This window comes from Sander vitreus, chromosome 14, assembly GCF_031162955.1.
Source record: "Sander vitreus isolate 19-12246 chromosome 14, sanVit1, whole genome shotgun sequence".
In the NCBI taxonomy this organism is placed as follows: Eukaryota; Metazoa; Chordata; class Actinopteri; order Perciformes; family Percidae; genus Sander; species Sander vitreus.
The window spans coordinates 16,010,991-16,038,133 of NC_135868.1; the positions used below are offsets into that span (position 1 = coordinate 16,010,991).

General features: G+C 40.1%; 4 protein-coding genes across 6 annotated transcripts; 2 read left to right on the forward strand and 2 right to left on the reverse strand.

Moving 5' to 3' along the window:
* Window positions 1-292: 292 nt before the first annotated feature.
* Window positions 293-2,225, reverse strand: lrrc69 (leucine rich repeat containing 69). Its single transcript, XM_078267145.1, has 8 exons — window positions 2,052-2,225; window positions 1,799-1,925; window positions 1,639-1,711; window positions 1,222-1,417; window positions 1,056-1,127; window positions 842-943; window positions 542-721; window positions 293-400 (listed from the first exon to the last, which is right to left on the reverse strand). Exons 1-8 carry the CDS (start codon window positions 2,223-2,225, stop codon window positions 293-295), a joined length of 1,032 nt encoding a protein of 343 aa, XP_078123271.1.
* A 2,255-nt stretch (window positions 2,226-4,480) lies between these two features.
* otud6b (OTU deubiquitinase 6B) lies at window positions 4,481-8,701 on the reverse strand. 2 transcript variants are annotated; one of them, XM_078267119.1, is made up of 8 exons: window positions 8,434-8,699; window positions 7,590-7,738; window positions 7,195-7,302; window positions 6,170-6,370; window positions 5,839-5,959; window positions 5,620-5,681; window positions 5,414-5,523; window positions 4,481-5,128 (listed from the first exon to the last, which is right to left on the reverse strand). In XM_078267119.1, the coding sequence occupies exons 1-8, from the start codon at window positions 8,507-8,509 to the stop codon at window positions 5,044-5,046; spliced, it is 912 nt and encodes a 303-aa protein (XP_078123245.1). In that variant the 5' UTR covers window positions 8,510-8,699; the 3' UTR covers window positions 4,481-5,043. The 2 variants fall into 2 exon arrangements, with proteins under 2 accessions (XP_078123245.1, XP_078123246.1); XM_078267120.1 differs by lacking the exon at window positions 7,195-7,302 and having other exon boundaries at window positions 8,434-8,701.
* Window positions 8,702-10,205: 1,504 nt separating this feature from the next.
* LOC144528503 (ras-related protein Rab-5A) lies at window positions 10,206-17,683 on the forward strand. 2 transcript variants are annotated; one of them, XM_078267121.1, is made up of 6 exons: window positions 10,206-10,379; window positions 13,370-13,591; window positions 13,968-14,119; window positions 14,348-14,470; window positions 14,730-14,823; window positions 15,018-17,683. In XM_078267121.1, exons 2-6 carry the CDS (start codon window positions 13,426-13,428, stop codon window positions 15,131-15,133), a joined length of 651 nt encoding a protein of 216 aa, XP_078123247.1. In that variant the 5' UTR covers window positions 10,206-10,379; window positions 13,370-13,425; the 3' UTR covers window positions 15,134-17,683. The 2 variants fall into 2 exon arrangements, with proteins under 2 accessions (XP_078123247.1, XP_078123248.1); XM_078267122.1 differs by having other exon boundaries at window positions 13,373-13,591.
* Window positions 17,684-18,220: 537 nt separating this feature from the next.
* On the forward strand, window positions 18,221-26,504 carry kat2b (K(lysine) acetyltransferase 2B). Its single transcript, XM_078267838.1, has 18 exons — window positions 18,221-18,544; window positions 19,586-19,712; window positions 20,818-20,963; window positions 21,059-21,145; window positions 21,235-21,416; window positions 21,512-21,703; window positions 21,903-22,006; window positions 22,125-22,250; window positions 22,838-22,971; window positions 23,301-23,509; window positions 23,603-23,729; window positions 23,824-23,934; window positions 24,390-24,533; window positions 24,633-24,747; window positions 24,875-24,905; window positions 25,026-25,089; window positions 25,513-25,597; window positions 26,084-26,504. Exons 1-18 carry the CDS (start codon window positions 18,344-18,346, stop codon window positions 26,275-26,277), a joined length of 2,379 nt encoding a protein of 792 aa, XP_078123964.1. The 5' UTR covers window positions 18,221-18,343; the 3' UTR covers window positions 26,278-26,504.
* Window positions 26,505-27,143: the final 639 nt, after the last annotated feature.

A 27,143-nucleotide genomic window follows, 5' to 3' on the forward strand; every position in this document is an offset into this window, starting at 1 on the left:
GAGTGCCACTGTTTCGGCCTGTGTTAACGGTTTTGAAAATGTGAGTTTGAGTTGACTGCTGCATCAAAGCAATCAAGAAAAACTGTAAAAATATACCTCAACACATCTTACTACTGCCAGAAATGTATTATCTTGGCAAAGTCTGTTGTTAAATTTCTGTATTAGCAGATCTGTGTCCACAGTTTTAGCAAAGAGGTTAATAATAATTACAACCTCTTTTGGTTTTAGTGAAAAAAATGAGACGGGATAGTGCTTGAGATCATGTATAGTACCTTTTTTAATGAACTTGTATTTATCTTGTAGCAACACCATAGTAGGAGTGTCCATCTGTATTAAAGCACTTGTATGAACAAAGAAGGGCACGCACTGGAATAGTCTGCGAACTTCTCATTTTCATGTCCTGTAACACACACAAAACATGACAACGCACATTTAATTACTACATGAGACGCTACATATTCATCCTAAATCCTGTATTTAACAGAATCTTTTCACACAGTAATATAATGCAATGAAATTAGGTCAAAAACATTCAACCAACCTTCTTCAGATTGATAAAATGTACACACTCCAGCCAGGTGGTGAGGAGGGGGTCCAGGCAGACTGCACAACAGCTGCCATTGGCCAACAAGGCAGTCAGGAGTGGGTAGTGGGGAAGCATCCTGTGGACCAGAGAGGACCTGTTCCTGTTCTCCCGCAAGACAAATCTGGCAACCAGTTCCTGAGAAACAAAGATGAAACAAGAATAATGCGATGTTGCTGAATAAACACAAAGACACATTGTGAGATATCTTACAAATACGGAAAGTGTTCTGTCTGCTGTACTTCAGTGACACTTTACCTTTAACGTAAGCACCTCCACATCCTGCACTGATGACATGGGCTCACAGCGCACAAACCTGTTGCCTTCATAGTAAAGCTCCTTCAGGGACAGCAGGTGAAACTACAGAGAGCAATGTCCTGCGTCATACAGTGACGTTGTTATTCCGTATCTTTGTAGATGTCACTATGGCACAGCATTGTGCTGCTGCATTACCTAACACTGTATACTGTACCTTAACAGGGAACATGGACAACTTGTTCCCAGCCACATCCAGAACTTGGAGTTTTGCCAGTGCCCCCATTCCCTGGGTGAAATGTAAGGTAAGCTTTTAATTATGTAGCTGACATATTGTACCGTGACATTTATTTATTTTTTAAATCACATCCGTAAATACCCACCTCTGGTAGGCTGGTCAACTTGTTTCTGGCTACATGCAACTTGGTTAGTTCTTTACACTGACATAGCTGCTGAGGTAGCCAGGACAAATTATTGGAAGTGAAGTTTATCTCCGACAACATGGTGAGATGACCCAACTCAACAGGGACCTCTTCCAGCTTATTGTCCAGCGCACTGAGATGTCGAAGCCTACTCAAACTAATGGAAAAGACAGGTTTGCATTTGTGTTTTTAACACAGAAATACATTATTCTTAACCCCTTTGTGACCTTCATTGGACAACTTCTTGAGAGCGAGAGAGATGAAAACAAGTTTATCATTCAACAATAGAAATAATTTAGCCTAAATTGGTAGTCGTCTTCGGAGCCTATTATGAATAATATTATGAAGATCTTGGATACCATTGTGCCATAAATGTACCTTTTAATCTCTGGTGGAAGTCTTTGAATCTGGTTGTGGTTCAGATTGAGCACAACAAGGTTCCGTAAACCATCTGTAAAATATAAATGACAATAATTTTAGCTCTGTTTTCTTAACAAATCTTCTGAGGTGCTAATCATGCAGAACAGTGTGAACCTACCTATCACATCAGGTGGCACTACTGTAATTTGGTTTCTGAACAGATACAGTTTCTTCAAGGATTCCAGATGGCCCAAAACAGCGGGAACCTCCTTCAAGTCATTATTTCCCAAATTCAGCTCAGCCAGCTTGCAGGCATTGCAACACGAAAAGTATTTAATCACAAATCTGCGTGGTGTGTAAAACATTTAAAGAGTTGTCTTGGAACATTTCCAGCAAACGGAGATGAGCTCAAACAAAAGGAGCAGACTCACATGTTGTAGAGAGAGCAGCTCGGCAGGCAGGGCGCTGATGGAGTTGTTGTTCAACAGGAGAACTGACAGGTTTGGTAATCTGGAAACACACTTAGGAACGGCGTTTATTTTCTTCGAACTCAAATTTAAAGAAGCTGCTGGACCATACAAAGCTCTCACCACTGACTCCGTCATTTCTAAAAACCAACGCCAAGCACTTACATTTAAGTTTCCATAGCGACAAGACGCCTTTTGACGATCGATTTGCTTTGAGGCAGTCGCGGCCTCTAGCGGTGACAGCAAGTATAGCAGGATGTGTCCACGTGCTTCAGTGTGTTAATCTCCAAGAACGGAGTAGAAATAAATGGAGACCTTTTGATGCCGCTGCAGTGTGTATTGATGTATATGTGTGTGCTGCAAATATAGGTAGGTACTGATTTTAATATTTTTAACAATTTTTTTTTTTTTTTTTTTATTCAGTGGGTTTTGGGTTTGTTTTTTGTATTACTTAACCTGGTAGGCCGTTGAGATCAGGGGCCTGTTGCACAAAAGTAGAATAAAGAAATCCAGGATAACTGAAAAAGCGCAGCTTGACTTGGTGCGGTCCGCTCATCGCGGCTTAATCGGTTACACGTTTGCCGAGCCAGGATGAGAAGGTGAAGCTATGTCAAGCAAGCCAGGTGTAGATAGCTGGGATAAGTGCACGTCCACGGCTTTCTTAAATAGACCACGGTATCGATCACAGATTTACTGATGCAGAGATGGAGAATACGCGTGCGGCATATGTTTAACCCGCTGAGCAGCAACTAATTATGGAAAGTTATGAGGAGGTGAAGCATATATTATATATACTATATAATATGCAAAAAGGGAAATACGGCTGTTGTTATCAGACAGAGAGAAAAAGCCTGGCAGACAATAGCGGACCGACTGAATGCGTAAGGATTTAAAAAGATGTACTTACTAGTCACTCCACATTTTTACAAAGTTGTACACTCTGTTTTAATTGCTTTTAATATGCTTGTTTTATGTGTTGGTTGTATTGCTGTATCTGGTTTTATGTGCTAAATGTGCTGGTTTTACTGTAAAGTGTCTTTGAGTAGCCTACCATGTAAAGCGCTATATAAATAAAATGTATTATTATTTAGCCTACTTTGCCTTAAAGGTGAGCAGAGGGAATTATTGTTCCTCGGGGAATTTACCCTAAGGACTAGGCTTAATTTCAAACCCTTATTCATAATGCGAAAATATGTTTTACAACCATATGCACCATTCTCTATAAACTGTCTAATTCTAAATATATTTCTACAATTAATGTTCATACAGAACAAACATGACTGGTCAAAAACTAGAAAAAGAAGTAGCCTAAGTGACTTCAATACACACTGTAAGCACAGCAATAGTAATAATAGTAATGCATGTTAATAAAAATAAAGCAGAACACATTCAGAAGACAACGGAATAACTGTTAAACACGTTTATTTCGGATCAGAGCAGCAGCTGATTTAACACATAAGACTCCAGGATTAATCTTAGCCTGGCTCTTAGCCTGCTCTGAACCAGTACTAAAAAGGTATGTAAAAAGGCTTTAGGATGCCCACACATTATTGCAGGCCCAGTTTAATATGCAAGTACATTTTATACAATACATGTACCGTATTTTCCCGACTATAAGTCGCACTTTTTTCATACTTTGGCTGGTCCTGCGACTTATATATAAAAATATATATAATTTAACATGTTTTTAAATGTTATTTCATGCTGAAAACATTACCGTCTACAGCCGCGAGAGGCGCTCTAGGCTTGTGACAACTATATGCTGCTCCTAAAGACAAAGTTCTGAGAAAGAAAAGAAACGGCAGGCGACTTTAGGTAGTAAAATACGCAGCCGAAAACGATAATCGAGCAGCAGAAGGAAAGTTTGGAGTGAGTGAGAAACTTGTGAGGGACTGGCGAAAAGGTTAGTCGTACTGCAATGAAGAAAACAAAGAAAGCTAGTCGCGCGCTGAAATCCAGATGGACAGAGCTGGAGGAACGAGTCCACAGATGGGTGCTTCAACAACGTGCTGCTGGGAGAGGCTCGTCAACAGTGCAGTTACGTTACGTTAACATAGCGGACACCTACCGTATTCAGCCCCTTGTTCTGTGTGCTATTGTGTAGTTTAATAACTTGCCTTTCCAGGTTAAATGTCTGTTCTTGGTCTTTGATTTTGTGAAATAAATTTCTAAATAAGTGCGACTTATGTTTTTTTCCTCTTCGTGACGCATTTTTTTGACTGATGCGATTTATAGTCCGGAAAATACGGTAGTAGGGGGTCCCTGATCCGTCTCTCTGTTAAGAGGTCCGTGGCTTAAAAAAACGTTGAAGAAATCAAATGGCCATCTCTTAAGTCTCATGTTGAAAACAACAGTATTCATGTAAAATCAATGACTAATATTTACTCATCAGAAATATTAAAAATAAAGCAGTGACACCCCCTTTATTAGTATTGTATGTGTTTATGTAACGTTGATATGATTTACAAGCTCCACAATTCAATTTATTCCAAGAACACTACAAGAGTTCATCAACCCCTCAGTGACTCTGTTGACATTTGGAGTGACATGAATACAGCTCTTAAATCCTCTCCTGCCCATTTTGGATAAACAGTATGTGGTATACCACTGCGTCCCAAAATGGGCTGAAGTGAAACCTGGGGCATAGACAAAGGGTGTCCAGTGTACAATCATTAACACATTTCCCTTCTATGTTATATTTTTCAAAAGCAGAATGATACTGTTGTCAGAACTAGATTTCACTCTCCCCACTGATATCTTGTGACTTCTTAATGGAGACAACATTTAACCCATTCTGAAAACAGCAACATTATCTGTTAACCTCAGCTTAACAATGTCTTCAATGAAGGGGGGGGGGATGTCTCCTTCTAAATACATTTGTATTTAGGGCCCTCTGTGGTTTGAACACACTGCATTACACACATTGGTTTATGTCACACCAAGACTGAGCTGCCTCTCAGCTGTCCTCTGCATTGGCTGGGTCCTTTAGCCGCTCCACAGAATTGTAGTGCTCTCCTAGTCCATAGGCGTGACGCATATAGCTGCAATGGGAAAATATATTCTGTGAGTTCTGAGGTAAACCTTTCCAAATTCTTAAAAACTTTTTTAGAATGTGTCATTTAATATAGTCAATGCATAGATTAAAGTTATACAGGTGTGTCTGTCTACAGCGGCTTTAGTGTGCTGTGTGATAGCCATGATGTCAATGTTTTTTTATATTTATATGCATTATATTGCATTTTCCTTCTAATTTAACTGTATATATTTGAATAATTATGCTAATGCCACCTGAATCCCTGACAAACAATAACATATATAGAACGTACACAAGGGTGATGATGGGTTCACTATCAAATTCCTCCCCAATTTTTATAGTCGGGGAGTCGGCCTGGATCACTGCCATTGGCAATTGAAGAACCTGGGTCAAAGCTCTCAACTGTTAGGGAAAAGACATGCATGAAAAAGAAAGCAATTATTGAAGAGAACAAAGAGCAACAGCACAGTGCATCTGTGACATAACTTAACAACTCACTTCCAGTTGTCCACCCCAAGCTGCTGTGTGCTCCGCGTCACTGCAGTATTTCTCAAACTCATCTGGAAACCAAAACGCACACAAGCACTTGCATGAATACTGGGCATACTCAGTTACTTTCTAAAACTTTACATGTCATATCGAATATTTTTGGTCTTTAATGTACTCATACTTATGACAAATTGTTTCTGAAAACCTAAACAAAGCTCTTAGTATTACCTGCTGTGTACATGTCCCCAGTGTTGGGGTTGGTGAGGAAAGGCAGGAAGTCATCAGCATGGCCTCTCATGTACTCAGCAGTGCGGGACCGCAGTTCTTTCACACCCAAGATTAACCCCGGCTACAACAAAACAGAACAGAATATGTGTATGAACATTAGTAACAACATATGTATGAACTCAGTTGAAAGTTTGTCAGAGCAGCATTGTGCCATTTTCAATTGTAGCAACTCTGGACAGCGCAGTGGCAAGGAGTGTAGACTTTTTCTTCTCACATTTCTGATTAGGTATTCAAAATACAGCTACAGGTATAATACTATTCAAATATGTACCTTTGATCGCTGTGCCAGCTGGTCTTCAATGGCACGGTACATGCAGTGGCCATCAGAAGAGATCTCCTTGATCTGAAGCTGTTGCTGGGCGAGTTTCTGAGCCAGCTTCAAACCCTCCTGATGCCTCACACCCTGCAGATTTTGCACCTCAGCCTCTGCTATCCTGCTCTCCCTCTCCTTCTCCTCGGCTGCCTTCTTGTCCTAGAGAGGATCATTTAAATAAAATGCATTTGATTAGTATTTGAAACCATGGCTGAAACAACATTAAAAAGGAAAGCAAACAGATGGTAAATTAAACTACCTAATAATCTGCTATATTACTACCTAATAACCTGCTATATAGGTGTCACGTAAGCTTTATTTTCCTTTCTCCACAGCACACTCGTTAGTCTAATTAGCTAATTCTCGCCGTTAATGTGATAACGCCGGTTTATATCACACTTTGTGTGTGCTTTGAGTGTTTATATGTTAAAGTTAACTTCTATAATATAATGTAGGAGGTTATGTGAAGTGAATCTCAGTTGCTGTGCTCTGTATGCTATGCGTATTTAATCACCTTGTGATTTATTCAACACTCCATGTCTGTAGCCTATTTATAACGTTGGTAACAGCTACAGCTAACATTTGTGCACTTTGAGTTTAAAGCTGCTGCTTTTTGTTCAGTTAGTAATTATATTAACCACTGTTAATTCCTATACCATTCATAGTTATTAGTATAGCTCCTTTATTATTGCCAATGCAACTCAAAATAAAGCTCTGTTAACCAGACATACTTCCTCTGGAGCCTGATTCTTTGACCGGAGTCAAGTCCACATCTGCTGCCTCAACCAGAGAATTGTGGGAGGTCATACCCCTCCGTTTCAATAGGTACTGACATTTGTTTATTATTCAGAGTGGTGTGTTTTGTGAATGGGAGTTATAGTAAATAAAGATGATAGATTATTAGCCTGATGTGTGCTTCTTATATTGCTGTGGGTAAACAGAACTTAAAACTGTCCTATTTGACATGGGACCTGTTATCTCACCCTTCTCTTCTGGGCTTTGGTTAAACGTGGCTGTTTGGCCTCCTCTCCTTTTTCTTCTTGACCACCCTCCATCTTCATGGTCTCCACTCCATTTAACACCTCTTCCACCTTTTAAGATTGAGTGAGGAGAGCTTTGGTTTTGTTGCACATTGATGTTTATCTAATAGACTTCATAGAAGTCTGAATAATGAGATGCAAATATGAAAAAATGCGTTCTGTGCAGTACACATTTGCTTCTTTTACAATGTACCTCCCAACCAATTAAATAAAACTGTTACTGTTAAAAAGAAAAAGTGAAATTTCAATACAGCAGCAATCAGGCAGCCATGTTTCAGGATGGAAAATCTTAATGCGTAGCCAGAAGATTTGTCAATTGTCTGAATGAAGACATTTACCTCTGTGTCGTTGGTAGATTTGAGTTGCCTCAATTCCTCCTCATGTTTCTGGCTGAGGTCAGCTTCTATTTTGGAAATCTCCTCTGTCATCTGTTTCCTCCTTTTCTTATCATTTTTGGGGATTGCATTTTTCATGCTCTGAATTTTAGCTGAAAATGAAGCACAAGAGCAGACTGTCTGACAAAGAAATAGTTCAATAAAGCCTACATACACTAAAAACTGAATAGAGCTCACACTCAGCTGGTGCTGAATGTTGTTCGGAAGGGTTAAAAAATAAAATGAGATGGCCAGGATGATCAACATGAAGAAGAATACACTCACAGATCGATGTTAGTTTATTGGTTAAAGCTAAATAAAAATATTTCTTTAAAACAAATCATATGTGTCAGTCTGGCAGAGAACTGCTGCTGCCCCTTTTTCCAAAATAGTTTAGCATACATAGCATGGCATGAGTGTATGAATATAATATATTTGTCTTTTGGCCACGCACAAATATGTGATGTCACAGCTTTTATTTTGCCTTTGACAGGTGATGAAAAACATGGCATTAATGATTGGAGCTCAGGTGACTGGCATAAGAAGCTTGAAAGTTTCAGCCCATTAAGATCCACGGAGATCTGTACAGCAGCTGTTTTCTACCCTCTATCATTCACTGTGAATGTTACCCCTAAAACAGCAATCATTGTGAGCTAGTGACACATGGAAATACCTAAGAATGATAACACTGTCATTGTAAGTTTCTCCTGTGAAATGACATTGATTGTGCTAAATTCCAAGATATTAAAACAACACCTGAGATGCAAATAAGCTGACAGTGAACGTGAAAACAGCCGAGGTTAGCTACCTTGCATATCTTTCTTTTCCTTGCGGTGCTTCTTTGCCAGCTGCTCCTCTGGTGTCTCCACTATCTCATCCTCCATGACTGGATGCTGCTCAGTTTGTTCAGCGATGGTCTTTGCGACCTATGCTAAACTGACACGCGTTAAATAAACAACGTGTTATGATGTCCCTGTCATAACATTGGCCACATCAGTGACGAGAGATACAAATATATATTCCACAATAAATAAAGCGTGCCGATATGGCCTTGACCGGAAGAGACGACGGAGGAGGGCGGAGCTTGCTTCTTCTTCTCTTAGCTAAACTCCGAGATTAATCTTGCTATACTGTCTATGGCTATACCGCCTCCTCTTGGCTATTCATTATGCTACAGTTATCTTCTGACCACTGCCAGCTGTAATATGGGTGTTCATTCAAATCATCCTTTCTATTTGCGTAAATATTTATTCAAAACCATGTGATACATTTCAAGCAGGATCTTATCTTAGACCAGTGAGAGAACACATGTTGTTCTAGATACAGGGGCCTTTAGTCATGTAAGCTAATCAATGTTTTAGATTATGTGACCATGCAGCTGTGACAAAATGCTTACGCATCCCCTTTTCTCTGTGTCTTAAAGTTGCTCAGACGTCACATCACTATTCCCTCCTATTCTTTTAATCACAGGTTTCCAACCAGTGTTCTCATCGCACAAATAGGTCGAAAGTTTAACATAAATCAATATGTTCATAAAATGATAAACGGAGCCTTTGACCTCGCAGTAGCTTTCGCGCAACTTTTTGAGACTTCATATGTAGGCTACTTTTTTACACATGCTGAGTCACAATCACTCAATCAACTATTCCTGAATTAGCACTGTTTTATGTTTTTATGTAGGCCTATAATGATACATATTTCAGGCTATTGCAAATATCCATACTGCCATATCTTCTGGGGTTATTACCCTTCAGTGTTCATTGTCTCTGGCCTAGCAGCATGGGCCACATGCCTAACTATAATAATGTATGATACTGTATACTATACTATTACATTTGTAAATTTGCTCCTTTCAATCTTAACTACACTGCACGTTTAAGCTTTACAAATATAACTGTCTGGGAACCTTTAATGTTACCTAGAGGTTCTCTAAACGTTTTATATAATAACTTTTATATCATCTTCAGGCAACCTTCCTGGAGGTTGTATTATGTTTTTTCAAGAATAACCTTCTGGGAACCTTAAGGGAATATCCCCCAGAGTATATATATTTGTTTTAAATATTTCATAAAAATAACCTTCTCAAAGCCAAGGTGGAAAGGTGGTTGAAACCAGTTGCATGGTTATTATTATTAACAGTAACAAAACTGGCCATATCTACAAATATTGATCTCTGTTTATGGACACACCATGATATTTGTCTCCCACCTGCTTCAGTTTTGTTCTTTTTTCTTATACAAACGGCATTAAGGGATGTAGCCTATATTGTTCCTAGGCTATATTTATGAATATCAAATGTGGCTGTTAACTAATGCAATACTTTCTAAATATACAGTATAGGCTAAGTTTACAAAATATTCAAAAAAAATAATGTAGGCTATATACAAAGTAAGCCCATAACAATATGTAATGGAATAGCTGTATTAGGCAACATAAATTAGGCCTAGCATTAAAACTAGGCCTACCATTAAAACGTCTTTAGTTTTATTGGACACATTAGCTAATTGGATGAGAAACTCCTTCTTGTAGGGCAGACTTGCTGTGTGCTGTGTGACGTGGCACGTGGGGGCGGAAGAGCTTGTTTGTGTTTTGGTTCTAGGGGAAGTTGCGAGAAGAAAGAAAGGAGGAGACGTGACGGGATTGTTGAAATTATTTTTTTGGTTCCCCAACACCACCCCACCACAGTGTCCCGGGTTCCGTGTGTAAATACTACAGCAGTGGTATTTGAAGTTCAAAACATCGTCTGGCTCTCAGGTAGTGTACTTGACATGAATCGACAAGTTGTGGTTTCCAGCTGTCTGACAGGCTGACGCTCATCGGGGACTAACGTTAGCTAGCGCTGTCGCTAGCTGCCTCTAGCTAATGTCGGTGATGTTTGATAGCTAAGGGAATGCAGAAATGCAGGCCTTTATCACATCTTACCGTGTCCAGCTGTTACTCTTCTGTGTTGATGTGGTGCCATTATAAAGTGGCTAGTAATGTATGGTATAGCAAGCTGAATGAGGGTTGACTTTGTGATAGCTAACAGCTAAATTGGTGGAATCAGGTCTAACAGTGCTAGCAAGCTAACGTAAGTGTTTGTTAATTGAGGGGTTGGCTAACGTTAACGTTAATAACTTGGTCCAACCAGCATAGCATTTCAATTTGATGTTGTGTAGCAATACAACGACTAGCTTGTTAACCCATCGTATTTGTTTTACGTAGCTAGCTAGCTAGCTTAGTTAACTGAGCCTGTTGTTTTATGTTCTTTTCATAAAGTGGTTGGGAGGCTACTGGTGGCCAGCTATGGTCGCTAACAGCAAGTACGCTAACTAGCTTGTCAACAAAAACAATTTGGAAAATTGTGCCCCCCTCTAAAATCAAAACAGATACATGACTACAGCTAAGCAACTGTGTTTACAGTCAACTAATGACAGTCAAATTCAAATATTTTGTGAGCATTGCAGTGCGCAGCGTTTGTTGACAGTTCCTGTCGTGCGACTGAGTAAACGCAGTTACTGTTTTACGGAGCAGTTTCTTATGCATGCTTGTTTTCTTCTTGCTTGCCTGCTATTTCTTGTCAAATGTTCTTGGTTAATATAAGCATACATGTCTGACCTAGCTAACTACCTCGGGAACGACCTCACTAGTCACTTTCATGGGCTTTGGGTTCCAGAGCTTTTTATTCAAGAGGACAGTCTTATTTCCCATTATTGGTATTGCACCATAAGTCAAGGTTTTACACACACAGGTTTAGGCTAAACTGTGGCCTCAAAATCCTCCATAGAGGCCATGAACACCTCTCAAAGAACAATATCAGCTAACAAACATGTCACTAATATGCTTAACAAAGATAGCTTTTCTACAGAACCATTATACGTTATTGCATTAGAGAGCAAATGAGTATGATAAGGTATCTGTGTCTTTGTTAGTAAGCATAATATATATATATATATATATATATATATATATATCTCTATATATCTATCTATCTATCTCCTGGATAAGGGAGTTGGTGGGGGGTGCACAGTGAAGTCATAATAGCCGGGGAGATTCCACATATCATGCTCAGGATAAATTCTCCATGCAAGTCGGACATATAGACTGTGATTCTCCTGACAACAGCCATCTGTTGTATACAAATTAGTCAGCAGTTCAGTCCTAAATAAGTTACTAAGCAATGCATGAATGCATGGCATGTATCCATACAGAGGTTCTTGCAGTTGTAAGACGCTCAAATAATGTGAGTGGGTGAAACTCAACTGGTCCTTGACAAGGCTTCCTTTGCGTTATGTTACTGCATGTGGTTGTGATGGGCTTTCTTTTCTTTTTCATAAAGGCAAGGCAATGTCTACTTGTGTTTGTAACTGTGGAAAAATTGTGTCAACGATGATAGTTATATTTTAATGAGGTTTTAAGTGCTTTCAACATTGAGTGAATTTAAATGACTTGAAAATGATTTTACAAATGAATTTACTTTTTCATAAATTAAAGAGAAAAAGTAAGGACATGATTGCATAGTAAGCAGCACTGTAATTACATTTTGTTAACATATTAATTTGTTCAATGCATAATTTGAATGTAAACTTATTTATTGCTTTCAAAGGTAAAATTCATAACTTCACACACATTGTCTCCTTTTGCAGTGGCAAAAGGTAAAGGGTGTTAAAAAAAATCTGCAGTCTTGTTGTGTAAGTTCTGCAGAAGCCTGCTGTTTATTTGAAATTGCGCAACTTGTAAAGTGCATGATGTGCTCGAATTTGACATGTAAAGTAGGAGTGTAAAATGCATCACTTTCACTTACTGGCTGTTTTATGTGGACATGATTGGCATTGTCACAAGGGGGACAGGTCGGACCAGACAGCTTTATTCAAATGCATTAATAACAGAATAGAGATCATCTCAAACTACAGTGATGGGGCTGGCTAATGTTTCGTATACTCCATGACGTAGATATATTAGAAAAATACAAATTAAGACTTGACCAAACTGATCTATAGTAATAATGTGCATAAGGTAGAGCCTCCATATTAATTACTTCCATTAGTTCTGTCAGTCTATGTATCAGTCCAGCTCTAGATTGTAATTATTTTTTAATTTAGTTTTCGTTTTACATGGTTGTGCTTGGCGTTGAAGTCTTGTTATTTTTTAGCTTGATCTTATTCTAAATCGGCTACAAATACTCACTTCTCTTATTTAGCATATTACACATGTACACCCATTTATTATTATTATTATTATTATTATATATGTGTTAAGTCTTGTTAAACTGCATCAGAAGGGCTAATGTTTAAATTATTTTCTACCAATGTCGTTCAGAATTCTAGAAATGCCCAATATAAGTTTATTAGGACAAGCCAAGGAAAAGGTCACATCTTAAACTTGATGTATATTCCACAGTTTGAGTAACATAGTCTGCACCCTGTTGTAGAACACACACAAAGTAGTAGAACAGACTTTTTTTCCCGTGTTAAGTTGTAAAGCATTTTATACATGTCACCCTTTGGCAAATCAAGTTCTATATCTCTAATTTCCTTTGGATATTACCCATTACTTAAAACCATCACTAACTGCTTGCACAAAATTATTACTCTCAGTAGTAGGGATGCATCATATATTGGCAATCACATCGGTATCGGCTAATGTTAGTCATTGTTTTATACATCCGCATCGGTCTGATGAACAACGTTTATTCTGAACAAAGTTCAACACGTTTATTTCTCGTTGATACTTAGTAAACCTATTTGTTCTCTTGCTTCTTACAGCAGAAGTCCTGATAGTGAGGTTTGGCACACAGGGCACCGGGGGATCTGACTAGGTCATGGCCAATCGGGGAGGAGCTACGAGACCCAATGGACCCAATGCAGGGAACAAGATCTGTCAGTTTAAGCTGGTGCTGTTGGGGGAGTCAGCGGTTGGGAAGTCCAGCTTAGTGCTCCGCTTCGTCAAGGGTCAGTTCCATGAATTCCAGGAGAGCACGATAGGAGGTGAGCTTCAAATCAACAAACCCGGCTATTTTTCATGAGATGCCAGTTGGTTAATACCCAGTGACGTGAATTTAAGGGCAGGTGCACTTTCTTACAGCCAATTGGGTGCTTTGCTACTGTCAAGACAGCGCCATAAGATAACATTTTCCAAGCTCTAGAATAAAAAGAATTTGGAGAAGTGTACCATTTTGTTTTGTAGTCAGAATCATTGCCACATTTGTGAAGTAGCATGTAAATTGTGTTTGTCTCACATAATGGAAAAATTGACAATGCTTTGGTTTCATATACTTATGTCCTGCATTGTTTACATAGTATTATAAAAAGTATTGTTTTGGTGTAAATATTGATCATCCCTTGCCTTATTCTTTCATTTCAGCTGCATTTCTCACCCAGACAGTGTGTCTAGATGACACAACAGTAAAGTTTGAAATCTGGGACACCGCAGGTCAGGAACGTTACCACAGTTTGGCACCCATGTATTACAGAGGAGCACAGGCCGCCATCGTGGTCTATGACATCACAAACGAGGCACGTTCATTCACCCCTGACTAAGTTCTTTATACAATTTTACAACATGTTACTCTCACTTAACGTGCAATTGATCCTTACCATAATCATGTCTTCAAAATGATGTCAGATTACTTCAGAAGTGTAAAACATGACATGAAAATGTGTGGTTTTTGAAAGGAAATATCTTTTGATGTTACTGATCAAATGAAGGTACTGACAGATCGCACTATTTTTTTCTGTTTGTAGGAGTCCTTTGCGAGGGCAAAGAACTGGGTGAAGGAGCTGCAAAGACAAGCTAGCCCTAATATAGTCATTGCTTTGTCAGGCAACAAGGCTGACCTAGCCAGCAAGAGAGCTGTCGACTTCCAGGTCAGAGCAAACAATCAAACTGTGTCTTAGTTTTGCAGTTCCTGAGAATACTGATCACCTTCTTCTCATGGATATCTCTGTTTTGTTTTTATGTTATTATATCCAAAACATACACAAGTGATCAGTTCCATTATTCTTCACTGCCAGGACTTGCAGTCTCGATACCACATCTAATTGTCGTTCGTGGTCCCTGAATGAATGCATGCATGCATGTGTGAGGGCATATGGAAAACTGATGGTGTTTACATTGTGTTGACAGGACGCCCAGTCCTACGCAGATGACAACAGCTTACTTTTTATGGAGACGTCAGCCAAGACATCTATGAATGTGAATGAGATATTTATGGCTATTGGTGGGTAATTCTTGACACTTTATTCATAGATTTTCCCAGGGTATAGATAGATAGATAGATAGATAGATAGATAGATAGATAGATAGATAGACAGGTACCAGAGCCAAATATATTATTCTTACTGGTATTTATTATGATTTATATTATATATTGCTTTTATTGTTGTTTACTGTGGTTTGTTTTTTTCCCTTCAGCAAAGAGATTGCCGAAGAGTGAGCCCCAGGCTGCAGGAGCCAATAGCGGGCGGAACCGGGGAGTGGACCTGACAGAAGCTGCCCAGCCAGCCAAGGCTTCATGCTGCAGTAACTAACGTGAAGAACGCCTTCCCACCAACCAACCTGTAGAGCAGTAACTAATGCGGCCGATGCCCTGAATGCCACCGCAGTTACTAATGCAATATGTTGTACTCTTATCTACAATTCTCTGATCTGCATATAAGAAAAGATGCCCTGTGCTGCCCACCCCCCTCCCCCGCCTTCTTTTTTTGCAGTAACAAAGTCAATGCCAATACACTGATCTCCCCACATGGCCCTGCCTCTTTTCCTCCATCATGGTTATGCTGCTACCTGGTTAAGCCTCCTAACCATTCTTTCCTACTTTCTGCTATCCAGCTTGTTACATCTATCAATTATTATTGATAGATTAATGAGCAGATATTAGAGACATTAGCGCACCCTGCCTTCCATCATCTTCCTTCCAACGTGTAGATATGAGTTTAATTTAGAGGAAGTGGTTACTTCCCTTTTTGTGGGATAGCTTAGGACTCTACTATTTCATTTCTTGTACCAGTCAGTCATTTTTTTAAAAACAATTTTGTTACGTATGGTTTGCTATAATTTTGTCAAAAGTTCTGATGCACAAACCCTTATACTTAACCTACATAGTAAAATAGAATACCTTTTAGAATAGAATACCTTTTGTCTGCAGTAGCACAGAAAAAAATGACTATTAGAGAGGAGGAGTTTATACTTATTAATCTAAGAAAGAGAGAGAGACCAAAAGAGAGGTGTGGAGCTTAGGAACTCTAAGCTTCTCTCTTGTCACTTGGGCCCTTGTATCTTAAAGTTTAAAAACATTTGTGGACTGTAGTCCTTTAGGATTCTCCCTCTCTCTCTCTGATTCCCTCTGCCTGCCCACACCATCCATGTCCTTACCGCCACTAAACCCAAAGTAGCACTAGTGTACATTCTCAAAGGCTCCATTCTGGGGCCATGCCTGCTTCTAGCTGTCCCTAGTGGAATTGTGCAATGTTTCACAGTATTCACTCTGTGACTTGAGTGTCTGCAAGGACCAATGCAACACAGCATAAAAAATGCGTTCCACCCAGCTTTCTCCAAACAAGGCGTAGGGGTCTCTGAGGTACACATCATCAGTGTCACCACTTTCTCATCTCCTGATGCAGTGTCCTTGCATAAATCTTGTGTTAATCATCCCTTAGTGATTATACTTGGATTCTGTCTTTTGATGACTTAGTTTATGCATATTACCTTTTCCCTTGTGGTAATGTTGCTGGACCGCTGCTGGGTTTGCCCCTAGTAAAAAGCGGAGGTGATGGTAATGAGTTGGGAGTTGCAATATGTAAGGCTGCTTCAAAATCACCTTTGAATCATAATTGTTATCTTCTCTTGTTTAGGAAGTGCTTTAGACACAGCCGTGTCAGAGTGTACAAACTGGGCCTGGGCAGGCTTGCTGATGACAGATTTCATCCATAGACACGTGTGTGTGTGTGTGTGTGTGTGTGTGTGTGTGTGTGTGTGTGTGTGTGTGTGTGTGTGTGTGTGTGTGTGTGTGTGTGTGTGTGTGTGTGTGTGTGTGTGTGTGTGTGTGTGTGTGTGTGTGTGTGTGTGTGTGTGTGTGTGTGTCTGTGTGTGTGTGTGTGTGTGTGTGTAACATATTTGTACACACACCTGCAGTCTGTTACATCTCTCTTTCACTTATGGTGAGCGCACACATTTTTTTCCTTGTCCCACTCCCACAATAAACAATGTTACACACATGCACACACACGTACAAACATACAGTACTTGTGGTCAATAACTCTTTACAGGTCTTACTCATGCCTTGCACTAATGATGCTCATGAATATATCTTGTCATAATTACAGCCAGTGTGATATATATATATAAATATATAAATAATATACTGTAAATAGGGTGTTGCAGTGTAGTCTACCTTTTTCGATTTACCAGTGACAGGACTAATGCTTGCTAGGAAGTTGTCTAGATAATCATAAAAAAAAAAAACTGTACAGTTAGCAGAAAAAAACAGCTACAAACTGGGTTTGGAGTTTTGTTGCTGTTCCTTTTTTCACACAAATGGTTAAATTATAATCAGTGAAGGTCTTTATAAATGTATGTAGTGTTATTAACAAAAAATGAAATTGCATTCATTTAGTCATCTGTCTTGTACCTTTTTCTCAAAAGAAAAAAAATAATTTCCAAACATTTTGGTTTCTATTTTTTAACATGGTCTCTTTCTTGCATTTTACTAATTCTTTTTTTAGTGGTATCAGGCTAATGCCAAGTACTCCTCCCTGTAGGTAGACCCACACTTCCAGAAATACTGGTTGTAAAAGCTCCAGCAGAGTCAGACACAACACAAAACAGTTTAAACAACTGTCTTCCCCTCCATAACATCTCAGTAACCTTGTGACGATATTGTAGGAACAGTGTAACAACTATCCGCTGGCACGATGGTGATACAAGAATAAATGAATTAACACATAAGGATGTAAATTGTATAATTTTTTGCCGTGAACACTTAATTGCAGCCTAAAACATTTAAATGCAAGCATTTTACAGTACTGTTATGTAATGATCGAATAAATACTGAAATAAATTTGATAATTTTATTATTGTCATCAGGATGTGTGTGTGTGTGTGTGTGTGTGTGTGTGGAGATCTCCCACAGTTTTTTTTTTTTATGTTTGGTTATTATAGGTTATGGCTTACAGTTTTACTCTCCTCCAGCCCTACCTCTCAACTTGACATTGAATTGATAAAAAGCTTTTATTCTTTGGTCATCTCTGACCTTTAACCTGACTATTTTTCTGAAATAATTATCTGAATTTGATTAGATTTTCTTTCCTTCAGGGGTTTTAACAAAGCGTTCTTCTATAAACAAAATGTATAGATGGATTTTCAATGACAATTTTTAAATAGTCTATAAAATATTGCGTATTGGTATTAATTCCACTTATTCCTTTATTTTGCATATTATTACCACGATTCATTAGTCACTGTGTGCTCCGATATGCCTCCGAAATGTTCTCATTATTATAATTAGCATTACATTTGACCTTGAAATTTTGCTACAGATGGTTGCATTTTGTGACCTCTCGTCTGAATTGTAGTGGATTTGGCCTATCCCATTTCTGTCCCCTAGCGGAGGAAAATGGGCCTACAGTGAGAAATTGAAAATAAGGATGAGCGCCATGTCTGATCATCCGCTTGTGGAATAGAGCGGACGGCAGAGCGAATATTTCCCGGGCCGGCGGTCCCGTCGGGATTCCGTGTGAATCATGGCCGACAGCGCTGGGATTCAGCAAGGTTCGCCGGCCATCGGTGCATCGGGCCTGGTTCCGGCCGCTCCTGGAGCCGGGGGGACGGAGGGCTCCGGCGCCGCTGGAGGATCCGCACGTATCGCCGTGAAGAAGGCGCAACTCCGCTCTTCACCTCGGCCGAAGAAACTGGAAAAACTCGGAGTGTATTCATCCTGCAAAGTATGCAGATGGCTGACTTTTTAAACACAGCGGTTAAAGCGGTTCATTCTTAATGAATCGTATTTCTTGGGCTTCGTTGCAATAGTTTACAAAATGCAAGCGCAGCAAAGGAAGCCATTGCCGCACTTCATTTTTTTCATTTAGCATGCGCGAAGCAAATATTGAAAGAACTATATTAATAATCTAGTTAATGCCGGCGTTATTGTTGCAGGACTTTTAAGCAGGGACCTTACAGCTGCACGCTGTCCACTGTATGTACAATGTTAATGTTTTTGTCCAGGTGGGGGGTCGGTGAACGTAAACATTGGCTTGGCGCTGGAACTTGGGAGTAGCTGGCTGTGTGCACAAGGGCTGCATCCCAGTGTGTGTATGTTCGTGCGCGGTCCACAGGTTTTCCACAGGAAATTATTCAGTGTCCCCGTGCCGTCTGTCAACGCACGGTGTTAAATAGAGTGGATTTTATTGGTTTTATGCAGTATATCATACGCAGAGAGGGACTGGGTCTTTGTTTTGACAGGGTGACAGCTGCTGGAGGGGCGGAGTTTGTTGTTGTTTCAAGGCGCATGCTCAGTGCGGCAGCTCCAGCTGACGCTGACAGGCCTCTTCACCGCACCTCCTGATACAGTACAGATTCAGTCATAACAAATCTCCATTAACATGACGTTTTAAAATGTATGTATGCTGCTATGGCCCATTTACTCACTGTATTAAAATAATACAACATTACTAGGAAAATGGTTAGTGCCCATGCTGTTTACTTTTAAGCACTGCTAAATAGCAGATGTAGTATGCAAATGACTCCACCTGTCAGTCATGAAGCACCATAACCAACTTTACAAACAACAAATAATTTCTGAAAACAATTCATATATGCTTGTTTCCTTAAAATATCCCTAAAACCTGCATGAGTTTAAAGCTACTCACTATGACAGCTGATTATAAATCATATGTTACACAGATAAGGGTGGTTAATTTGATATAAGATGGGTTTACACTCATCTGTATTCCTGCTTGTACTCATTTAAACTGTGTTTTTCCTAGGCTGAGGGAGCCTGTAAGTGTAATGGCTGGAAAAGTCAGAACCCCCCTCCTACACCCCCACGAACTGACCAGCAGTCCAGCACAGTAAACCTGCAGGAGCCTTGTCGGAGCTGCTCTCACACCTTGGGTATGTCATTAAGTCTAGGGAAAAAGCTACAGCTAATGATAATATTAAATAGTACAGAGTATGGGATAAGTTCATTTAATTTTATACTTTTTATTAATCCTCAGTGGAGAAATTACAATTTATACTCTGTTCTTACACACTGTTGTTATACACAGGCCTGAAATAACACACACATGCTCAGGTCCTTTTACATGCACAAATGCAGCTCTGAGCAGTTGGGGGGGTTCGGTGCCTTGCTCAAGACCACCTTGGCAGTGCCCAGGAGGGGAACTGGCATCTCTCCAGCTACCAGTTCACACTCTGTACTTCGGTCCGTACAGGGACTTAAATCAGAGACTCCACGGTTCCCTAACCAACACCCTACGGACTGAGCTACTGCCACCATAGTCTCGCAGCATGGTGGCCCAATGGTTAGCGCTGTGGCCTCAATGCAAAAAGGTTCTGGGTTTGAATCCAGGTCATTCCGGGCCTTTCTGTGTAGAGTTTGTATGTTTGCGTGGGTTTTCTCCAGGTGCTCCGGTTTCCCCCACCATCAAAAAACATGTACTAGGTTCTCCAGTCAGTGCCCTTAATCAAGGCACTGGCTCAGATCTGGAGTTGTTGTTCCCCGGGTGCTGTAAATGGCTGCCCACTGCTCCTTTGAGGGATAAATGCTATGTGTATGTGACAATAAAGTATCTTTACCTTTGCCAGACCATCCTCCACATGCTGCAGAGGAGGAGGGTCTTGCTAGTCCACATAGCATTCCGGGATGGGAGAAAAACGTGCCGCTACAAAATAGCCTCGGGTAGGAACTTGTTTTGGTGGAACGTGTACGTGCAAAAGTTGTTTTAGTCACGCAAGAGAAAACTCAGATTGGACAGATAGTCTAGCTAGCTGTCTCAATTTACCCTGCAGAGATCTGAGGAGCAGTGAACCATAGTCCTCATAAATCCACTGGTTTAGAATTCCAACACAAAGAAAGCGGAAGAAAACGGACATTGGCGAAATTTCCTGCGGCACCGGAGCAATCTCGGAAGTGGAATGTCGTGGATATAGACTACTGCCACCTCCAAATATACAATAGATAGATAGACCATTTTAAGGTTTATTCTTTTCTTCCTAGGTGATCATGTGACCCATCTAGAAAATGTTTCAGAGGAGGAAATGAACAGACTTCTTGGTATTGTCCTGGATGTGGAGTATCTCTACACATGTGTTCACAAAGAGGAGGATGCTGACACTAAACAGGTCTACTTTTCCCTCTTCAAAGTAAGCCTCCACTTTTACAATCAAAATACACAAATGGGATTTACAACTGGCATTGTGTACAAGTGAACATTCCCCTTTTTCTGCTTATTTTTCAGCTGTTGAGGAAATCCATCCTACAGATGGGTAAACCGACGTTAGAAGCACAGGAAAGTCCTCCGTTTGAAAAACCCAGCATCGAGCAGGTAATCAACTGCAATACAAAAGCAACACTATTCAACACAATTTCAGTGTTTCCACATTCCCATTTATTTATCTTCTCTTTTCTAAATAGGGGGTGAACAATTTTGTCCAGTACAAATTCAGCCACCTGCCGTCTAAGGAACGTCAAACCATTATGGAGCTGGCCAAGATGTTTCTCAACCAGATCAACTACTGGCAGCTGGAGACACCCTCCCAGAGACGCCAGAGGGTTCCCAATGATGATGCAGCTGGATACAAAGCCAACTACACAAGGTAGCAGCATTACCAGATGTTCTGCCAGATATCCTGTTAAACATGCATCACACCTGTTTACTGTCATAGTTATTTCTGTGGTGTGCTCATTATAGATGGCTCTGCTACTGCAATGTGCCTCAGTTCTGCGACAGTCTACCCCGGTACGAGACCACTCAGATCTTCGGCCGCACACTGTTGCGTTCGGTGTTCACTGTGATGAGAAAACAACTGCTGGAGCAGGCCAGACAGGAAAAGGACAAGCTGCCGCCTGAGAAACGCACACTCATTCTCACACACTTTCCCAAGTAAGAGATCACACACAAAGGAATATACCAGAAACTTAATTATATATTCAGACTAAACATATAGTTAACCACACAGCAGAGACACTCATGCATGAACATTTTCAATATCAAACCACACAGTAACCACATATGCCTGCTTGACAACCTTTTTTTAACGTTAAAGTTTAAAGTTGTATTCGGTTTGTTTTCTTTGGCTCAGGTTCCTGTCTATGCTGGAGGAGGAGGTGTACAGCCATAGTTCTCCAATCTGGAGCCATGACTTCTTGGCAGGAGCCCCAGCAGGGCAGATACCTATCCATACAGGTAACACACGCCCTCATAGACACACGCCAAGCTGGCTTCAGACAGAAATGTCTTTAAGAATATGATAATAAAAACACGTTCTCACAGTATTACTAATGTCCTCTCTGTTGCTCTGTAGTTATCAGTGCGCCCCCTGTGGCCAGGCCATTGTACTACAGCACTAGTCCTGTGTCAGTGGACCCGTCCACCTGCGGAAGTGTCAGTCCTGCCAGGAAAACTGCTTCTGTACTTGAACCAAATCCAGGTATTACAGTTAAACCGGTAACTACCCATAAGGTTACCATGATTCCACATTACATCTCACAGTAAACAGTGAGCACTAAGGGAAAATTAGCCTTGTGTTTTACATTTAAAACCATGTCTGTGTTATTGTTGCGTTTGCACCTGAGCCTCCATAGCTAACATAGATTCATCGTCTCCATCTGAGTACTTATTTCTATCAATTGCTTTAAAGAAATGTTTTTTTTTAAATGAAATGTCCCATAGGTACAGCTAACAAACTTACTCAAATACTCAAAATGTGAATGTTGGTCTTATAGCTGTATCAAGAAATAGAAGTGAAAAACCCCTAGAAATGCTACTAACCTAATGAAAGTATGTCAGTTTTCCCATCATGCATATGCAACAATTGAAGATGAACCCATAGTAAGCTAACATTAAATGCTGGGTAACTTCTTGTTGAGATTTGGATGTAATGAGAAAGATTTATCTTTATCTTGTTAGGCAAATTGCTGTGCAGCAGTTGCAATACAAAGTGGGAAGAGTGCAGATATTAGGAGTGCAAATGTAAAAGTTAACAGTACCTTCCTCTGTGTCCATGCATTATCACAGTTGGAGAAAAGCGTAAACCTTCAGAACCTCTCCCCCATGAGGAAAACAAGAGACCCAGGGTGGTGGGCGACATCCCCATGGAGCTCATCAATGAAGTCATGGCAACCATCACCGACCCTGCCGCCATTCCAGAGGTAACCAGTTCCCTTTGGCTTTCAGTTAGAGTTGGGTATTGACATTTTTTATTTTGTATGCCCAAAGTATAGTTCGTGAAAGTCATATCAAGTTTATAGAGGAAAATAATGTTCTTCATTTTGCAAGAAATGTAGAAATAAAGAAAAACACAACATATGTTTAACTACATTTGAATATCTTACTCCTGTTAATGATCCAAGATAATTTCAGTAATAGTGATGTGCAGTAGTAAAGAGTGGTGTGTAGTAATCTGTTCACGCTTGATGAAGGACAGGGATGATAGGAACAAAGGTGATCATCATTATTTGAAACCTTCCTTCCTGTGCAGACCAGTCTGCTGTCAGCTCACTCTGCGCGCGATGAAGCTGCCCGTCTAGAAGAGCGCAGGGGGGTAATTGAATTCCACGTTATCGGTAACTCCCTAAACCAGAAGCCTAATAAGAGGATCTTGATGTGGCTCGTCGGCCTCCAGAATGTTTTCTCTCACCAGCTGCCCCGCATGCCTAAGGAGTACATCACGCGGCTGGTCTTTGATCCGTGAGTGCAACTGTACTTTATCATCACTCATCATGAGATGTAGCGGAGGCACATTCTGACTAAAATTCATCTCTCTTTTTATTTTTTTGACAGGAAGCACAAGACCCTGTCCCTAATCAAAGATGGCCGTGTGATCGGAGGGATTTGCTTTCGGATGTTTCCATCGCAGGGCTTTACGGAAATCGTCTTTTGTGCTGTCACCTCCAATGAACAGGTCAAGGTAATAGCACTTCCTGTTTGACAGCTTGGTGAATTCATGCTATCTGATTGGTCAGATTTGACTGTTGCCTTTTTTTTTGGATGTGTGGCTTTAGGGTTATGGGACCCATTTAATGAACCACCTGAAGGAATATCACATAAAGCATGAAATCCTCAACTTCCTTACTTATGCTGATGAGTATGCCATCGGCTACTTCAAGAAGCAGGTAACATGTTATGTCCATTAACGTGCATGGTACATGCTTATAATTCTATGGTTACTTTGGTCACACGATGCAATATTCTCTCACTTCCCCTTCTCTCCTGAACCTCTTCAGCGTGTATACATAAAAACCTTTACATGATCTGCAAAAACAGAAGAACCATTTGATTTAATTTCACTTGTTTCCAGTGTTAATATATTGTTTTGAACTTTGCTATTTTTGATACTGCTGCAATCTGTCTTGTTTTACGCTACTAACCCTAACATTTCTACAAGTACAATTACTACCACTTGGCAGCTTTTGTACTGTTTTCACTTACTTTTACGTTTCATTTTTTTGGTGTTAAGGTGTCATAATGAAAATAAATACGAAATTACATATGTGATGTTTTTTAGTGGGCTCATTTTTGTAGTGGTATAATTACAGCTGCAAGAAAACAGATATCTCCTCCCTTTCAGGGTTTCTCAAAGGACATCAAGGTTCCCAAGGCCAAATATGTGGGCTACATCAAGGACTATGAAGGAGCCACACTCATGGGCTGTGAACTCAACCCCAGCATTCCGTACACAGAGTTTTCTGTCATTATCAAGAAACAGAAGGAGGTGTGTTTTTTTTTTTTGCATTCAAATCAAGTTTAAATGCCTCCTTTTATATTTTTGTCCCTGCACTCACTATCTGTTAATCATATTTGTCTCCCTCAGATCATCAAGAAGCTGATAGAGAGGAAGCAGGCTCAGATCAGAAAAGTCTATCCGGGGCTTTCCTGTTTCAAGGAAGGAGTTCGGCAGATTCCCATTGAGAGCATTCCTGGCATACGTAGGTTACTTACAGTATTGACTTTACAGTATGCAGTATATCTTTCTTTTACATTATTTGTATTTAACATTTATGGGTGTATTTCGTATGACTTATGAGGTAAATTTTAGTTTCTTTATATCAACAGGTGAAACTGGCTGGAAGCCTGTGGGCAAAGGGTAAGTGTGACTCTACTGTACAAGATTTGAACTTAGCAGAATGCCTTTTCTATTGCTTCACACGATGACTTGGCTTATGTCAAACTTCATGTTGTTATCTGTTACTTATTGTACTTGTAGAAAGGAAATGAAGGACCCAGATCAACTGTACAGTACTCTGAAGACCATCCTCCAGCATGTGAAGGTGAGGGAGAGACACACACATACAGTGATCCTCTAACACAGGGGTCTTCAATGTTTTTTAAGCCACAGACCCCTTAACTGAGAGAGACGGATCAGGGACCTCCTACTACATGTATTGTATAAAATGTACTTGCATATTAAACTGGGCCTGCAGTAACGTGTGGGCATCCTAAAGCCTTTTTACATACCTTTTCAGTACATAGAATACTAAGCCAATAATATGTTGGATTCATGTTAAGACATTTTCATTTTTGACAAAACTTTCAAAACATTATACAAATTATTATACATTATACTATAATTTGGCGGCCCCCCTGCAGTAACTTTGAGGACCCCCTAAGGGTCCCGAACCCCCTGTTGAAGATCTCTGCTCTAATACATACACAAATTTTATTCTTACCAGACTATTTTTTTTATGTCTTAGAGTCATCCAAATGGCTGGCCTTTCATGGAGCCAGTGAAGAAAACAGAGGCACCTGGGTACTACCAAGTCATTCGCTTCCCCATGGGTATGTATACTGTATCTGAGTATAGAGGATTTAATAGGCAGACCTAATTATTTACAATAATGAATGATAAAAAAAAATACTAATGAGGAGTAAGGCATTGCAGAAGAGGTTCAAGGAAACATCAGCAGGACAGAGGCATGCTGGGTTTGAGGCTTTTTTTTCTGGCTGAAGGTTGGTCTCCAATGAGAGGAATTGCTAAACCTTTCTACAGTATTTGTGTACCATGCTCCAATTTTGTTAGTCCATTCAAAAATAGTTTGCACTTGTATTTTGGATTTGAAGATTTAGCAGCTACAGTGCATCGCATTTAGCACATTCCAGTTGCGCTTACTCATAGTTGCTACCCAAGTGCCAGTCGTATCAAATGAAGAATGAAGTGTGCATAAAGAGAGGAGCTCTGGGTTTGGTAGCGTACATATACAACCGACAGTCAAAAATTCAAAAGCAGTGTAAATTATAGACTTCACATTTTTTCTCTCCTAACAGACCTTAAGACAATGAGCGAGCGCCTGAAGAGCAGGTACTACACAACACGCAAGTTGTTCATGGCTGACATGCAGCGCATCTTCACCAACTGTCGTGAATACAACCCTCCAGAGAGCGAGTACTACAAGTGTGCCAACTTACTGGAGAAATTCTTCTACACTAAGATCAAAGAAGCAGGCCTCATCGAGAAGTAAAAAAGAGGAAGAAGAAGTTTCGTAACACCTTAACAAAAGATGAGACTCGCACTATAAATGGTTAAGGTTAGGTCATGGGTAATGCAGAAGACAGCTACAGTATATGCATGGAGAAGTTAAGAATAGGACTACTGATACTGGAGCGATTAGGTTTCAGAAACCCATATCTTAAAAGGTGGAAACGGGTCTCACATCAGCACTCTTTTTATGTTTGATGCATGCCGGCCCAGATCAGTAGCTTAGACTGATATAAACACTGAAAGATAGGCCACAAGGGAAGGCCTCATTGAAGGCCTGTGAGACTGTTGCTAACATTAAGCAAAAGAAGCATTGTGTCTTCATATTTCATCACATAGCCCAAAGTCCCATGGAAAAACAGGACAGTGGAAGGTGTAATAGTGAAAAAAAAACAGGGCTGAAAACTTCCGTTATTATTTGTGTGTTAGACGTTGAAAGGCGACACAGAATGACAGCTGATTGGAGATTCACCATACACCTTACTTTGTCTCTCTCCCTCGCTTCTCTCCTTTCTTTTCATACTTTCATCCCCTGCCTTTTTAAATGTCTGCCTAATTCCTCTCAGTTGACTCAGGTAGAGTTGTCAGGAGCAGTAATCACATCTACAATGTTTTAAGTCATTACACAAGTGCTACGTGTGAGGAATGTGACTGAGAGTTCAGGTTTTCCTGTCTACTTTACTTTATTCCTGTGAGCAAAGTTTGTCTATGATGAGTTCATCCTGCCAAAAGAGGAATACATACTTTACATTTGTACAGATTTGAATTATTTTAAAGCACTTATTTCCGCTGTATATTTTAAATGTGTATATAACATATATTTTCTGTTTCAGAACAAAAAAAGAATCT